The sequence below is a fragment of the Hyperolius riggenbachi genome, chromosome 7 (assembly GCF_040937935.1).
Source record: "Hyperolius riggenbachi isolate aHypRig1 chromosome 7, aHypRig1.pri, whole genome shotgun sequence".
NCBI classification, from domain to species: domain Eukaryota; kingdom Metazoa; phylum Chordata; class Amphibia; order Anura; family Hyperoliidae; genus Hyperolius; species Hyperolius riggenbachi.
Window position 1 is genome coordinate 157117330 of NC_090652.1, and position 15877 is coordinate 157133206.

Consider the following 15877-nt stretch of genomic DNA (forward strand, 5'->3'; position numbering starts at 1 on the left):
TTCAGCTCCTCTTAGGTTTCAGCAACATCAGCAATTTTCCTGAGAGCCGGGCAGGAGACATACCGACTAACAGCTTGTACAATTAGCTAGCTGACTTGGGGGTTGATTAACTTTGTAGCAGTGGCGTAGCTAAAGAGCTGTGGGCCCTGGTGCAAGTTTTACATGGGGCCCCCCCAAGCACTCTATACATAACAATTGATACTGTGCACCAAAACCTGCCAATGGCAACTATAGTGTCAGAGGAGCAAGAAGGGGTTGGGGAACAGTGTGTTAAGGATTACTACTATTCAAAGTATCTATAGAAGTGATTATTACCAGCACAGGACCAATAGAGAGCTAATACTGTGATAGAGGGTGGACCCTTCGGGGCCCCTCTGGCCCAAGGGCCCCGATGCGGTCGCTACCTCTGCACCCCCTATTGCTACGCCCCTGCTTTGTAGGACGAGATCCCCGCACTTTGGCCCAATAGGCTGCCTGTAAAGTGACAGGCAGCCTATTGGCCCAAAGTGTGGGGATCTCATCCTACAAAATCACTGGACCTGACAGGGCCCAGAGTGGGACAATTGGAGCGGCTGTTCGTTTTGGGGGGAGGGCAAGTAAGTTAGTAGTGCACGCCACAGCAGTAGCGTGCCTACTTTGAAAATGTTACTTGTGCTGCCAAACTAAGCTGCACTGCTTGAGCAGTGTAGCTTTGTGAATCAACGCCTACTGATTTGTCTGTGAACCAGATGTAGCCATCAAAAGAGCCACATATGGCTCCCGAGCCATAGGTTCCCTACCCCTGGGTTAGAAAGATAGATGCCCCCAGTATAGGTTAGATAGGTAGATACCCCTCAGTATAGGTTAGATAGGTAGGTGACTCCAGTATAGGTTAGATAGGTAGCTTCCCCCAGTATAGATTAGATAGGTAGCTTCCCCCAGTATAGATTAGATAGGTAGCTTACCCCAGTGTAGGTTATATAGATAGATGCCCCCAGTATAAGTTAGATAGGTAGGTGATTCCAGTATAGGTTAGATAGATAGGTAGCTTTCTACAGTATAGATTAGATAGGTAGCTTCCCCCAGTATAGGTTAGATATGTAGGTAGGTGCCTCCAGTATATGTTAGATACTGTAGGTAGGTGCCCCCAGTATAGGTTGGATAGGTAGGTGCCCCCAGTATAGGTTAGATAGATAGATGCCCCCAGTATAGGTTAGATACATAGGTGCCCCCAGTATAGGTTAGATAGGTAGGTACCACTCAGTATAGGTTAGATAGATAGATGCCCCCAGTATAGGTTAGATAGATAGATAGATAGATAGATAGATGGATGCCCCCTGTATAGGTTAGATAGATAGATGCCCCCTGTATAGGTTAGATAGATAGGTGCCCCCAGTATAGGTTAGATAGGTAGGTACCACTCAGTATAGGTTAGATAGATAGATAGATGCCCCCAGTATAGGTTAGATAGATAGATAGATAGATAGATAGATAGATAGATAGATAGATAGATATAGATAGATGCCCCCTGTATAGGTTAGATAGATAGATGCCCCCTGTATAGGTTAGATAGATAGATAGATAGATAGATAGATAGATAGATAGATAGATAGATAGATAGATAGATAGATAGATAGATAGATGCCCTCAGTATAGGTTAGATAGGTAGCTTCCCGCAGTATAGATTAGATAGGTAGCTTCCCCCAGTATAGATTAGACAGATAGATGCCCCAGTATAGGTTAGATAGGTAGGTGATTCGAGTATAGGTTAGATAGGTAGCTTCCCTCAGTATAGGTTAGATAGGTAGCTTCCCTCAGTATTGGTTAGATAGATAGCTTCCCCAGTATAGATTACATAGATAGATGCCCTACTATAGGTTACATAGGTAGGTGATTTGAGCATAGGTTAGATAGGTAGCTTCTTGCAGTATAGGTTAGATAGGTAGCTTCCCCCAGTGTAGATTAGCTAGGTAGCTTCTACAGTATTGATTGCATAGGTAGCTTCCCCCAGTATAGGTTAGATAGGTAGCTTTCCCCAGTATAGATTAGATAGGTAGCTTCCCCCAGTATTGATTGCATAGGTAGCTTCCCCCAGTATAGGTTAGATAGGTAGCTTTCCCCAGTATAGATTAGATAGGTAGCTTCCCCCAGTATAGATTAGATAGGTAGCTTTCCACAGTATAGATTAGATAGGTAGCTTCCCCCAGTATAGATTAGCTAGGTAGCTTCCCCCAGTATAGGTTAGATAGGTAGCTTCCCCCAGTATAGATTAGATAGGTGGCTTCCCCCAGTATAGATTAGATAGGTAGCTTCCCCCAGTATAGATTAGATAGATAGCTTTCCACAGTATAGATTAGATAGGTAGCTTCCCCCAGTGTAGGTTATATAGATAGATGCCCCCAGTATAGATTAGATAGGTAGGTGATTCCAGTATAGCTTAGATAGTTAGCTTCCCCCAGTATAGGTTAGATAGGCGGGGAGGCGGGGGGAGCGGGCAATTAAAAATTTACCTTCCATTCGGATCGACACAGGCACAGCCTCCATCTTCTTCCAACTTCCTCCCCCAGCGTCCGTCACCTTGGTTACAGTGCCCCCTGTGATGACATTGGTCACGTGATCACAGGGGGTGCTGTAGTTAAGGCGACGGACGCCGGTGGGAGGAAGTGGGAAGAAGATGGAGGCTGTGCTGCATTGATCTGAATGGAAGGTGAGTTTTTAACTGCCAAATCCCCCCGCTGCTCCACCCAGTGTACGCTTAGAGGGACATACGAGTCAGAAAAAGCGAAGCTTCGGAGAGAAGCTGTCACTTTTTCTGCGGGGGAGAGGAATTAGTGATTGGGCACCATGGCCCGATTCATTGATTCCTGGGATAACGAATCCACAGCCGGGAGCGTGCGTGCACGTGCGTGATCGGCCACGGGAGCGTGTGGGAGCGCACATGTCCTCCTTAACGTAGAACTACATCAAGGAGGACAAAGTGGTTTAAATATCATTTTTTTTTACAAAATTCCCTGTCTTGTTTGATGAATATAATAAAAACAAAAAATCGCAGCAGCAATCAAATAGCACTAAAAGAAATCTCTATTGGTGACAAAAAAAGGAAGTCAAATTTGTTTGGGTGGTAAGTTGTATGACCGAGCAATAAACCGTTAAAGCTGTGCAGTGCTGAATTGTAAAAAATGGCCCGGTCACTAGGGGGGGGGGGTTTAAGCCCGTGGTCCTTAAGTGGTTGGTTAAGTGTAGGAGAACAGTTGTGGAAAGTTGCAGGTACACGCATAGTAAATAGGCAGCTTAAGTCTTCAGGACATTATTCAGTGAAAAAAAGCAAACTCAATACTCGTAGTAAGCAGTCAGAATCCCTATTATACTGTCCTAACTTTACCAAGCGGTTGTGATGTGCTGCTCTTATGGGCCACATTATAAAATATTACTAAGGTGAAATAAGTTCACATTACAAAGTATTAAAGGACAAATTATGTGCCATTAAAATCCTAATGAACAGAATACAGTTTGCCTCACATGGATATTTGAATAAAATGGCAAGTAATGAATGCACTAAAACTCATATGCATAAATATAAGCTAGGTATATAATGTCACATAGGAATGCCTAATGAAGATGACAAATTTTACAAGTCTTATAGCTCAATATATACACATATCAAAGAATGGAGGTATAAACAGATGACTGCAGAATTAATACAAATAAGTTACAGAAACAGTAACTTATCAGGACTTGTTTAAAACATATTTCAAAAATTGAAATGAACAGCAGCATAAAGTAACATTCAAGGGAATCATGATAGAGGTATAGCTTATACCCTTAAAACCTTGAACCCCCAATTACCCCCCACCCTGCCCTCTTAACACTACAAAAAACACACGGACTACCTCGGCATTTGGATAAATTAAGGCCAAAGCAGCCCATTTATTTAACACCACCAAAGTAAACAAAAACATAGAAAACATCTTAAATTAACGTTTCCAAGAGAGCTGAGGTAAGGGGTCCGGAGGTACCTCTAAAAACAAAAGCTTGAACCTGGCATGCAGCCTTGTGACCGGCCCCCACCGCGTTCGCCGGTTCGGGGACAGCTGCATGCCCACCTGGTTGGTAATCACCGACGATCCGTAACCCTCCGGAATTTGCCCTGCGGCAAATCCCCCGACAAATAGATCCCACCTCCGGAGCCCCCTACCCCTCCGGCTGCAATGACAGAAAACTCCACCTAAAGAAAAGAACACAGTAACATGACAGGGAGGGAGGGAGGGAGCTTCTCTCCTACGCACGCTGAGAGGGCCAGACTCCGCCCCTTTCTTTTATTAACTTTTCTCCACCCCCCTTGACAGCTCCAAAGCCCGGGAACCCCTGCTCCTCCCCACCCAAAACTTAACCCTTTCCCACCAGTAAAGCTACCCTATCATGTGGGGGCCCTGCACACTCCGCTGCACTACAGTTCCCGGCCCCATTCTTGATAGAGGTATAGCTTATACCCTTAAAACCTTGAACCCCCAATTACCCCCCACCCTGCCCTCTTAACACTACAAAAAACACACGGACTACCTCGGCATTTGGATAAATTAAGGCCAAAGCAGCCCATTTATTTAACACCACCAAAGTAAACAAAAACATAGAAAACATCTTAAATTAACGTTTCCAAGAGAGCTGAGGTAAGGGGTCCGGAGGTACCTCTAAAAACAAAAGCTTGAACCTGGCATGCAGCCTTGTGACCGGCCCCCACCGCGTTCGCCGGTTCGGGGACAGCTGCATGCCCACCTGGTTGGTAATCACCGACGATCCGTAACCCTCCGGAATTTGCCCTGCGGCAAATCCCCCGACAAATAGATCCCACCTCCGGAGCCCCCTACCCCTCCACCACAAGCTGGCATGACTCCTTATGCCTGCGAGGCCCCCAACCTCAAGGCTCTCTCAATCCCTTCTTCAATTCCTAGGGCCCAAAGATCCGTCCCAATTGCATTTAAGTGCACTCCGTCCCTCCTCAAAAATAGGAGAATGTCCTCCTCTAATTCCCTATGTCTGATGGCCAGGCCCCCATTCCTAATCACGTACTTGGACACCTCCTTGTTGAGTTTTACCCTGGCCTTGTTGATTTTTTGAACCGACCGGGCCAATCTCCACGTGGTGCGAGCCACCACGTCCGACCATACTACAATCGTGCTGGGAAAAAACGACCTGATCCTTAAAAAGTCGAATTTAATATCTTTACAAATGACCCTGGTGGATCTGGAAGCCAGATCATTGCCCCCCACGTGCAGGACCAATATATCAGGGGCTCTGTCGAGCCTAGCAAACCTGTGTAACTCGGGTAGGACCCTTGACCAGACCATCCCCGGGAAACCTAGCCACCTGATACAAACCTGGTCTCGCGGAAAGCCAAGCTGCCGACCTTCCGGTCTCATGTCGGCCCGTTTGGCTCCCCATGCAACATAAGAATGTCCAAGTATCCAGACCAGGGTCTGCGCACCTGAAATGAACAAAACAAACTACAGAATGCTAATCCACAAAAAACCCCGGCCCTAACCTAAACTAAATGTGGGCGGATATAGGACCTAAACCTGACAGACTCCCATCTCCCAATTTTTTTAATCACCTCTTCACTCAACCCCCATCGCGATGCTTCAGTAGCTGCCCCGATTCTAAAAGAGTGGGAGGCAAACTCGGCCGGGGGTAAAAAACACTTGCGAAATATGGCCGTGAATTGAAATCTGGTCAGAGGGATACCATCCGCATGCGCTAAGAAGGCTGTAGCTCCTGGGGGTCTAATTGCCATAAACGACTCAACCGCAGCCCGCGGGCAGAGAGGGCCACCTATGCGGAACAGGTAGACCGAACGTCCCTTGCTTGCCTGGTCCGTTTTTGAACGCCTAAGCAATATGCTAACCGAATCCTCCTGTAACGCGACGTCCGGGGCCAGGATGCCTCCCACTCTGTGCTTATTTGGGCTAACCAGCTCGCCTACTCTAAATGCTCCGAAAAAGGACAGGGTGAATGCAGTCTTAAATAAACTAGCCTCGTATTCCGATGCGCAGAGGCAGCTGAGGGCTCCCACCAGTTTACCCAACAGTTCAAATGTTACCGGGCGCCTGGAATCTCGTTGCACCCCACCCGCTCTGTAACCCTTCAATGCCTGCCTGACCCTGAAATCTTTCGTTACATCCTGAAACCCTCGTAACTTAAACCAGAAAGCCAGCGCTGCAACCTTTTTATTCATGGCCGACACTGACACACCTTCCGAGTAACTGTTTCCCACAAAATACAATAATAAACCAAGCCTGTCATCGTCAGAATGACAGCCTCCCACCTGGGTCATCAAGGCGTCCCACGTGTTCCATACAGCCGTGTACGCCGCCCATGATGATTCCGAAAGGGATCTGCTGATCAACTGGGAGACCGCCCGAATGGAACTCCCCACATCGACACTGGACAGGGCACCCCACACTCCTCCGCCATTGGGGCCGCCGCCCGGAACCTGTCCCACTGGAATCGAGACAACGCGTCAGCGATGACATTCTCAACCCCAGGAATGTGCACAGCAAAAACATATATGTTCAAACGCAAGCACTCCAACACCAACTGCCGCATCAAACATATAACAGGGGGGGACGACGCAGAGAAGTGGTTAATCGCTTCCACTACTCCCATATTATCGCAGTTAATCCTGATGCGCCTGTTGGACAGTTGACGCCCCCACAAACGCACCGCTACCACGATAGGGAACAATTCTAGCAGGACCAGATTAGATGTAAACCCCGCCTCCACCCACGATTCATCCCAATGGGCAGCGCACCACTTACCCGCCAGGAATGCACCGAAACCGTGTGCTCCAGAAGCGTCAGTGAAGAGTTCCAAATCAAAGTTGCTCACCACCTCCTGTAACCAAAGAGATCTCCCGTTGAAGTCGCTCAGAAAAACAGACCACACTCGCAGGTCTGCTCGCAACTCCGCATTCAGACGAATGCGATGGTGCGGCGCGGTTTTTCCTGCTGTTGCCAAGGACAAGCGCCTGCAGAATATCCGCCCCATGGGCATAATTCTGCAGGCGAAATTCAATTTACCTAACAAGGATTGCATTTCTCTCAATGTGAGTTTCTTGGCCAGAATTACCGACGCAATCGTGTCCTTCAAATCAGTCACCTTGTCATCTGGCAAACGACATTCCATCCTTAGGGTGTCAATGGTGATACCCAAGAATTTCAGGGATGTCGTCGGGCCCTCCGTTTTGTCTTCCGCGAGAGGGATCCCGAATCGCCCGCATGCGTGTCGCATAGTGGCCAGCGCATACGCGCAATCAGGGGAACCCGCCGGTCCCATAAAGAGGAAGTCATCAAGGTAATGGATGATCGACTGTACATCTGACATGTCTCTCACCACCCACTCCAGGAAACCAGCAAATTTCTCGAAGTACGCGCATGAGATGGAGCAACCCATAGGGAGGCATTTGTCCACAAAATACTCACCCTTCCAGACACAACCGAGCAAGCGGAAACTTTCCGGGTGGACAGGTAGCAATCTAAAAGCTGCTTCGATGTCCGTTTTGGCTAACAAGGAACCAATACCCAAGCGTCTAACCCACCCCAAGGCCACGTCGAACGATGTGTATACCACGGACACCTCTGCGTCCGCGATCCCATCATTCACCGAAAAACCCCGCGGGAATGACAAGTGGTGTATCATCCGAAAGGCCCCTGGCTCCTTCTTTGGTACCACCCCCAATGGGGATACTACCAAATTCTCCAAAGGACAGTTAGAGAAAGGGCCCGCAAGGCGACCCGCCGCTATCTCCTTTTCTATCTTGCAGGTAACTACCTCTGGGAGCTCGTTAGCAGATTTTAAGTTCCTAACTGGCCCGCGGGCTGGCAATTGACAACAACTCGGAATAACAAAACCAACGCTAAAACCCTTACGCAAAAATTCTGCCACCTCTGGCCTCGGATATCTATTTAGGAACGGCTCCATCTCGTGCAGCTTCACTGGCGTCGTCCCTCTTTGAAGTAAAGTCGAAGGACTTTCCCTTCTTTTTAAAGCATCTTGTCGCAGCATGTGACCCCCCGCAGCCGGAACACTCATGCTTGAATCGGCACGAGTGTCCAAAACGGCAGGATCCTTCGTTGAACTGCCAACAGACACCTTTTCCTTTCTCGGTCCGCTGTCCGGCTGTTGTTGCGCCTCCGGCCTGACCGAGAAAGGACTGCGGTCCCCTTGTCGGGATCATCAAGCGCATCCATGAGTGAATGTCCTGGTGATCCCAACGCACTGCGGGTCTAACTGCCTTACTTTGCCGGAAGAGCTCGTCGTACCGCAACCATGCATTGCCGCCGTACGACCGCTGTGCCTCACCGATCGAATCCATATACCCGAACAATGCCGAGCAATGTTCCGGCTGTCTCTCCCCGATGACACTTGCCAAAATTGAGAACGCTTGGAACCAGTTTTGGAAAGTGCGCGGTATCAAGCGATAGCGCCGTTCCTCCTCCCTCTTTTTCTCGTCTGGCTTTCCCTTGTCTAAGTTAAACTTTTCTAGTGGCAGGAGTGAGAAAATCTCCACATACTCACCCCTTCATATGCGCTCTTTCACCTCCTGTTTTAAATGCGACCCTAGCCGCCCAATAAAGCACACATACATCTCAGCGTGCGCAGCATCCGCCAAGCGCACCATCCCGGTGTCCCCCGATACAGCTGACCCACCTACAGGCATAACCGCTGGAACCTGCAATCCGTCCTGTCCCGGGGGCACCCCCCCCAATGTGTTAACCACCCCAGCGTATTGCTGCCCAGGTGGGGGGGACGCCAGCGCAAGACCTGGGGTTGCAATCGTGAGGGCAGGGGGGCTGAGGGTCGCAACGACCTGTGGAGCCGACTGAGGAAGTGGGGACCATACCCCAGCTGGAGGGGACGATACACTAGGTGCAGAGTCCCCCCTGGTTCCCTCAAAGCCTGGTTCTACCTCTGAGTGTGCCTGACGCGGGCGCCCTGCCAGCGGCAAGGCTCCCAAATGCCCACCTCCCCCTGCACCCTGTAACCCCCCAACCGCCCCCAACAACCAATTGGCAATTGTGATAAGGGGATTGGCCTCACCTGGCTGCGCCGGACCGGCGTCCTGTACAGCCGTCAGTCCTGATCCTGTCGCCTCTGGTATCTCCTCCCCGGCCAGCGATTCAACCTCTGATGCCGATCCCGGTTCCAGGCTGGGGATGGGGTGTGCGGTGCTGCGGGTGTCCTCTTGCTGCCCAGATCTGCTGTTGCTCCCGGAAGCTCCCCTTTGGCTCTGTTTTCTGGAGGGCCCGGCTGACCCCCCCTTCTTCTTTTGCTTGGCGGAACTCTTGCCCCCCTTACTTGGAGCCTGGGCCGCCGCCGTGTCCTGGGCAGAGGCGGCGCCCGTCGTGGCAGTGTTCGTGCGCTGGGCCTGCTTGGCCCGCTGAGCAGAGCGGGTACCAAGGGCCGTGTTGGATCCGGAAGATGTCGCCGGCGGTGCGGAGGCCTCGGTTGCGGATGTCGCACCGCCGGAAGAGCCCCGTCCTGCATGCGGATTCCTCCCAGCTGCCCCGCTAGCTGATGCGGATGCCCGCTTAGCGGGGGGGGCTGGAGGGTCCCCGTGGGGGCTCCCGTTGCGTCTCTGTCTGGCGTGGGGGTCTGGGCTAAGCCGCTCGGGCGGCCTGGACTTCCTCTTCGCCCCCGCAGGCTGACTGGATGTGCTGGGGGCCATGGCTGCCAGCTGTACCTGGACCCAGGTCGGACCCCTGGTCGTCGCCTCCTCCCTGACTCGAGCCAGCAAGTCCTCCAATCCTTCCATCTTGGCAGGGAAACAGCGAGGTAGGCAGCGGGCAGACAGCAGACAGCACACAGCTTCTCTCAGCTTCTCTCCTACGCACGCTGAGAGGGCCAGACTCCGCCCCTTTCTTTTATTAACTTTTCTCCACCCCCCTTGACAGCTCCAAAGCCCGGGAACCCCTGCTCCTCCCCACCCAAAACTTAACCCTTTCCCACCAGTAAAGCTACCCTATCATGTGGGGGCCCTGCACACTCCGCTGCACTACAGTTCCCGGCCCCATTCTGAACCGTTCTTTAGAAAAATAATGTGAAACTGAAGGTGAAATAGAGTCATAAATCTAAATCATAGAATCATAAATCATAAATCTAAACCGCAGAGAAAAAGGGATGTATGTGCCTAATATTACAATATAATCCTACCTGACAGCAATAAAATGTGTAAGGATTAATGTTAACCATGAGTTTACTGTATTTTTCAGCATATAAGACGCTCCGGAAAATAAGACGCATCCAAGTTTAGAGGGCAAAAACCAGGGAAAAATATATATACTAAACCTGGTGCGTCCAAGTTTCAGGAGAGTCTTGTACCTGTTCTCCCCCAATTGTTGTGTCCTCCTGTATCCCCCATGTGTCCCCTTTGCTCCCCAGTGTGTCTTCTTCTGTCCCCAGTTTGTCCCCTTCTGTCCCACATGTGTCCACAGTGTGTCTCCGTCTGCCCCCTTCAGTCCCAGTGTGTCCTTCTTTGTCTGCCCATTTGTCTTTCCCTGTCCTCCTTTTCCCTCTGCTCCACTTCACATGTCTCCTGCTCCCCCCTTGCCCCCCCCCTCCCATGGCTCCCACCTCCCCCCAGTGGCAGCTTGGCTCACCTCATCCAGTGTCTCCCACGGTGATCACAGACCTCTCCTCTCCTGCTTGGCTTCCCTAGTGCTCGCTTCTGCTAATGACGCGATCTGCAGAAGCTGGCACAAGGGGAAAAGCAAAGGAGAAGAGAGGTCTGTGTTTAACGCAGGAGCCACTGGATGAAGTGAGGCAAGCTGCCGCAGCGGGGGAGCGGGACCCATGGAGAGAGTGGGAGCCACAGGGGAGAGGGCGAGAGACACACTGGGGGGAGCAGGGAGAGGGGAGGATATGGGAAGAATAAAGGGAGTTCCCGGCGTTATGGCACGTCAGCGGTTCATATCAGGGGGCGTTCATAAGCCAGGGACTCCCTGTATTTGGAATATAAGATGCAGGGACTTTTTCTCCCCATTTTTGGGGAGAAAATGTGTGCCTTATTTGCTGAAAAAATACAGTAAAACAATTCACATGTTATGGGCAGAGATGGGCGTAAGTATTCGCCAGGCGAATAATTTGCAGCAAAGATCACATATTCGCATTCGTCTCCTCAGGCGAATACTTGGTTGATTTGATTCGCCCCCTATACATCATCATTGAGCTAAACTTTGACCCCTCACCTCACAGTCAGCAGACCCATGGCAGCCAAAGCACTCCTCCTGGAGCCCCCACCTCCGTATAAAAAATCCAGGATGGCAGCCATCTTAGACTCATTCTGTGTCTGCTGTCTTAGTGAGAGAAGGGACAGTGTGTTGCTGACAGGGAGAGAGTTAGGTAGGCCTGTGTTATGTGTCCTCTCAGTGTAGATTCTTACTGCTACCACATTGTCCTGAACAGCTAAGCCCTTCGTAGGGCTGATACATTGCTTTTCTTGCTATGGTATTGTTTTCTGTGGCCAGTGCACAAGTTAGCAGTTGGAGACATGTCTGCTGGTCCTAGTAGTGCACCGACCGTAACCCAAAAATCCTTCACACCACTACTGGCATCTAGTATCCACTGGCCCCTGTGTAAAACCTCAGTGCTGTAAGAGACAGGTCTGCTGGTCCTAGTAGTGCACGACCATAACCCACCTTCACACCACTACTGGTATCTAGTATCCACTACTGCCCCCTATATATCGCCTCATTGCAGAGTCAGTGTTTTTTTTGGTCACTTAACTGTCATTGAACTACCTCATCCAGACCATAGGGGCTTGAAAACCATGATTGCCTGCACTCCCACGATTGTGTGCACAACCACGGTGGCCACTACACACCACTACACAAAGAATTCCGCCAAGAGGACTAACATTTAAAGAGACTCTGTAACAAATTTTTCAGCCTTAGTTCTTCTATCCTATAAGTTCCTATGCCTGTTCTAATCTGCTCTGGCTTACTGCAGTCTTTCCTAACTGCACTGACTCTGTAACAAATCAATGTATCTTTCCTCTGTCCTGTTTGTCGGGCTAAGGCTTGATTGTGTGGAATGTGCAGGGCTGCTTGTGATTGGTAGAAGCGATACACACCCTCTGCAGGCCCCCTGCAAACTCTGAATGACTCACACACTATGCTTAGCTGAGCCTATTAGAAGCTGGTTAGTTTGTTTGTAAACACTGCCTAAAACTGTTAATTACAAGCCAGGATTGCAGCAGAGAGTGGCAGAAACAGCACAGAGGGGCACAGGAGAAAATAATGAATAGAATGGTATGCTTTTTATTGTAAGAATATTAGAGTACAGATTCTCTTTAAGTCCTGGAGGTATCAACTAGTAAAAACAAAGATATGCTCATTGCTCAGCTGATGTAATCACTAAAGGTCTTTGTGGTTGTTTGCAGACTGTGGTGCATTAACCACTTAAGGACTGCAGTCTTGAAACCCCTTAATGACCAGACACTTTTTTTTCCATTCAGAACACTGCAGCTTTAAAGGTAACCTTAAGTCAGGGGAAAAAATGAGTTTAACTCACCTGGGGCTTCCCTCAGCCCCCTGCAGCTGATCGGTGCCCTCGCAGCCCCGCTCCAAAGCTCCTGGACCTGTTGGCGGCAACTTCCGGTTTCGCCGTCACCGGCCGACAGGCTGGGAACACGAGTGATTCTTCGCGTTCCCAGCCACAATAGCACCCCCTATACTGCTATTGCGGCCTTCCTTGCCTTACCTTTAATGGTTTATTGCTCGGTCATATAACCTACCACCTAAATGAATTTTACCTCCTTTTCTTGTCACTAATACAGCTTTCTTTTGGTGCTATTTGATTGCTGCTGTGATTTTTAGTTTTTATTATATTCATCAAAAAAGACATGAATTTTGTCAAAAAAATGATTTTTTTAACTTTCTGTGCTGACATTTTTCAATTAAAGTAAAATTTCTATATACATTTTTGACCAACTTTATTGTGCATGTCTTTGATAAAAAAAAATCCAATAAGTGTATATTTATTGGTTTGGGTAAAAGTTATAGCGTTTACAAACTATGGTGCAAAAAGTGAATTTTCCCATTTTGAAGCATCTCTGACTTTTCTGAACACCTGTCATGTTTCATGAGGTGCTAGAATTCCAGGATAGTATAAATACCCCCAAATGACCCAATTTGGAAAGAAGACATCCCAAAGTATTCACTAAGAGGCATGGTGAGTTTATAGAAGATTTTATTTTTTTGTCACAAGTTAGCGGAAAATGACACTTTGTGCCAAAAAATAAAAATTAAAAAAAGTTTTCATTTCTGCTAACTTGTGACAAAAAAAAATTATATCTGCTACGGACTCACCATGCCCCTCTCTGAATACTTTGGGGTGTCTACTTTCCAAAATGGGGTGATTTGTGGGGTGTGTTTACTGTCCTGGCATTTTGGGGGGTGCTAAATTGTAAGCACCCCTGTAAAGCCTAAAGGTGCTCATAGGACTTTGGGCCCCTTAGTGCACCTAGGCTGCAAAAAGGTGTCACACATGTGGTATCGTTGTACTAAGGAGAAATAGTATAATGTGTTTTGGGGTGTATTTTTACACATACCCATGCTGGGTGGGAGAAATATCTCTGTAAATGAGATTTTTTGGATTTTTTTACATACAATTGTCAATTTACAGAGATATTTCTCCCACCCTGCATGGGTATGTGTAAAAATACACCCCAAAACACATTATACTACTTCTCCTGAGTACGGTGATACCACATGTGTGACAGGTGATCAGTGATTACAGGGGAGAATAGATGTATACAGTACACAGGCGGGGGTCTGGGGGGGGGGGTCTGGGGAGGATCTGAGGGTGTGGGGGGTGATCAGGAGCCCCCAGGGGGCAGTTTAGGACCTAATCTAAAATATAGCATTGACAGATAGTGACAAGGAGTGACTGATGGGTGATTAGGGGGGTGATTAAGTGCAAACAGTGGTCTGAGGTGGTGATCGAGGGGGGCCTGAGTGGTGCTGTGGGAAATCAGGGGGCGGGGGCAGGATCAGTGTGTGTGTGTGCTTTTACCAGAAGGACTGCCTCCTGCCCTGGTGGTCCCTCGATCAGCCTGTATAATACAATTTGTTAGCTTAGCAAAGTGTATTATACACTTTGTGAGCGACAGATCGGGGGTTAACAACTCTCCGGCGCTGCTAATTGGCCGGTGGGTTGACATTGCAGGTGGGCGGAGCCTAATGCCGGCGGATGCGTGCGCATCTTTGCGTGCGATCCCAGGCTATTCAGTCCCCTAGGTATCGCCGCCGATCGGCGTTCCGCGGTCCTGGGGGTGCCACTTTGCCGACACCCATAGGTAGTGGGTGGTCGGCAAGTGGTTAAAGGTGCTGTTTCGTCTGTCAGTGTGAAGCAGGTGTACCCCTCAGGGCCGGGCCGAGGCATAGGCTGGAGAGGCTCCAGCCTCAGGGCGCAGTGTAGGAGGGGGCGCAGAATTCATTCAGCTGTTATTCCTAATTGTGTTTGAAGCAGAAAGAAATAAGAAAAGGGAATACATGGCAGTGACTGCAAGCCATATAACTAGATATTAAGGTGTTGGGGAGGTTGTGGGCCCTGTGGCGCCTCTTAGTCTAATAGCAATCAGTGTGTGACAGCTGGGGTGGGAGGGATGGAGGGGCGCGCTTTGGTGTCTCAGCCTTGGGTGCTGGAGAACCTTGTCCCGGCTCCTGATCAACATGTACACACGCCGGATGTTTAACCACTTCAGGACCAAACAAATGTTCACATATCAGCAATGCTCCCATTTATTCACCAATAACTTTATTACTACTAATCACACCTAAATGATCTATACATGATCTATACTTTTCCATCGCTTTTGTGGCCAGAAACACTCTTTGTATCATGCTGATACCTGATGAAGTATATAGATACAGAGGGGCTGCAGCACACAACAGGAAAACAGTGACAGGGGCTCTTGGTTACGCTTTAATGCGTTTAAGCTCACCAACTACGCCAAAGTGTCCCCAATCTGGTGAGCCCTACTCTAACCAGGCAAAAATGCTAGTTTTTATCAGCGTTCTAGTGGGAACCATGCCAAAAGCCCAAGGGTCAACTAAATGGGAGAAATTCAATTAAAAACACCTCACCTTCTACTAGCTACTAACTGAACTATGAGCACCGCTCATTTATATGCTTAACTGTGCTAGAGATGGGTGTGGTTATGCACGCTCACTGGGGAAAATAATATATATCAGGGGATGAGCAGCACAAACCAAATTTTATGCAACACTATGCAAAGCATGCATGCAGCACTGGAGATCCCCAATCTCCATAAGAAATATATAAATACAGAGGGGCTGCAGCACACAACAGGAAAACAGTGACAGGGGCTCTTGGTTATGCTTTAACACTCTTACCTGATGAAGTAGCGTAACTGGTATAATACATAACAGTAGAGAGTAAAGCGTAGTCAGGTTCAGGCCGTAGTCGTGCACGGAGTCAGAGGTAACGAAGTACAGAGTAGCTAGGCAATATCACAGTCAATAAACAGGCAGGGTCATACACATAAGTCAGATGTCAGTCATATTGGAAGGATCAACAATAGCGAAGTCAGGGAAAGGCCGAGTCGAACATGTGTATCAGATGGCAGTGGTGCAGTAGGACAAGACAAGAGCAAGGTCAAGAGGCAGGCAAGAGGTCGGTACACAGATAAATATACAATGAGATGTTACTACAATATAATATTACGATATGATAATATTACGAATATATATTACTACAAAGATAATTGGACTGACTGACTAGAGTGCATATATATTGTGTAGCTCAATATATAAATGTAGCTCACAAATACATTAGCTAGGCCAAGAACCAGCGAACTGATTAGTATCAAGGCCAAAGAGCA

General features: G+C 48.7%; 1 protein-coding gene across 1 annotated transcript; it reads right to left on the reverse strand.

Moving 5' to 3' along the window:
• Positions 1-4553: 4553 nt before the first annotated feature.
• Positions 4554-9904, reverse strand: LOC137525699 (pneumococcal serine-rich repeat protein-like). The gene is made up of 2 exons (XM_068246860.1): positions 9073-9904; positions 4554-5461 (listed from the first exon to the last, which is right to left on the reverse strand). The coding sequence occupies exons 1-2, from the start codon at positions 9785-9787 to the stop codon at positions 4872-4874; spliced, it is 1305 nt and encodes a 434-aa protein (XP_068102961.1). The 5' UTR covers positions 9788-9904; the 3' UTR covers positions 4554-4871.
• Positions 9905-15877: the final 5973 nt, after the last annotated feature.

What these genes read in the sequence shown, in the direction of transcription:
- LOC137525699 (XM_068246860.1), bottom strand. Translation starts at nt 9,787, where the DNA reads ATGGAAGGATTGGAGGACTTGCTGGCTCGAGTCAGGGAGGAGGCGACG. An exon ending in CGCCGGTCCGGCGCAGCCAG is followed by an intron (nt 5,462 to 9,072) that starts GTGAGGCCAATC and finishes TGTTCATTTCAG; the next exon opens with GTGCGCAGACCCTGGTCTGG.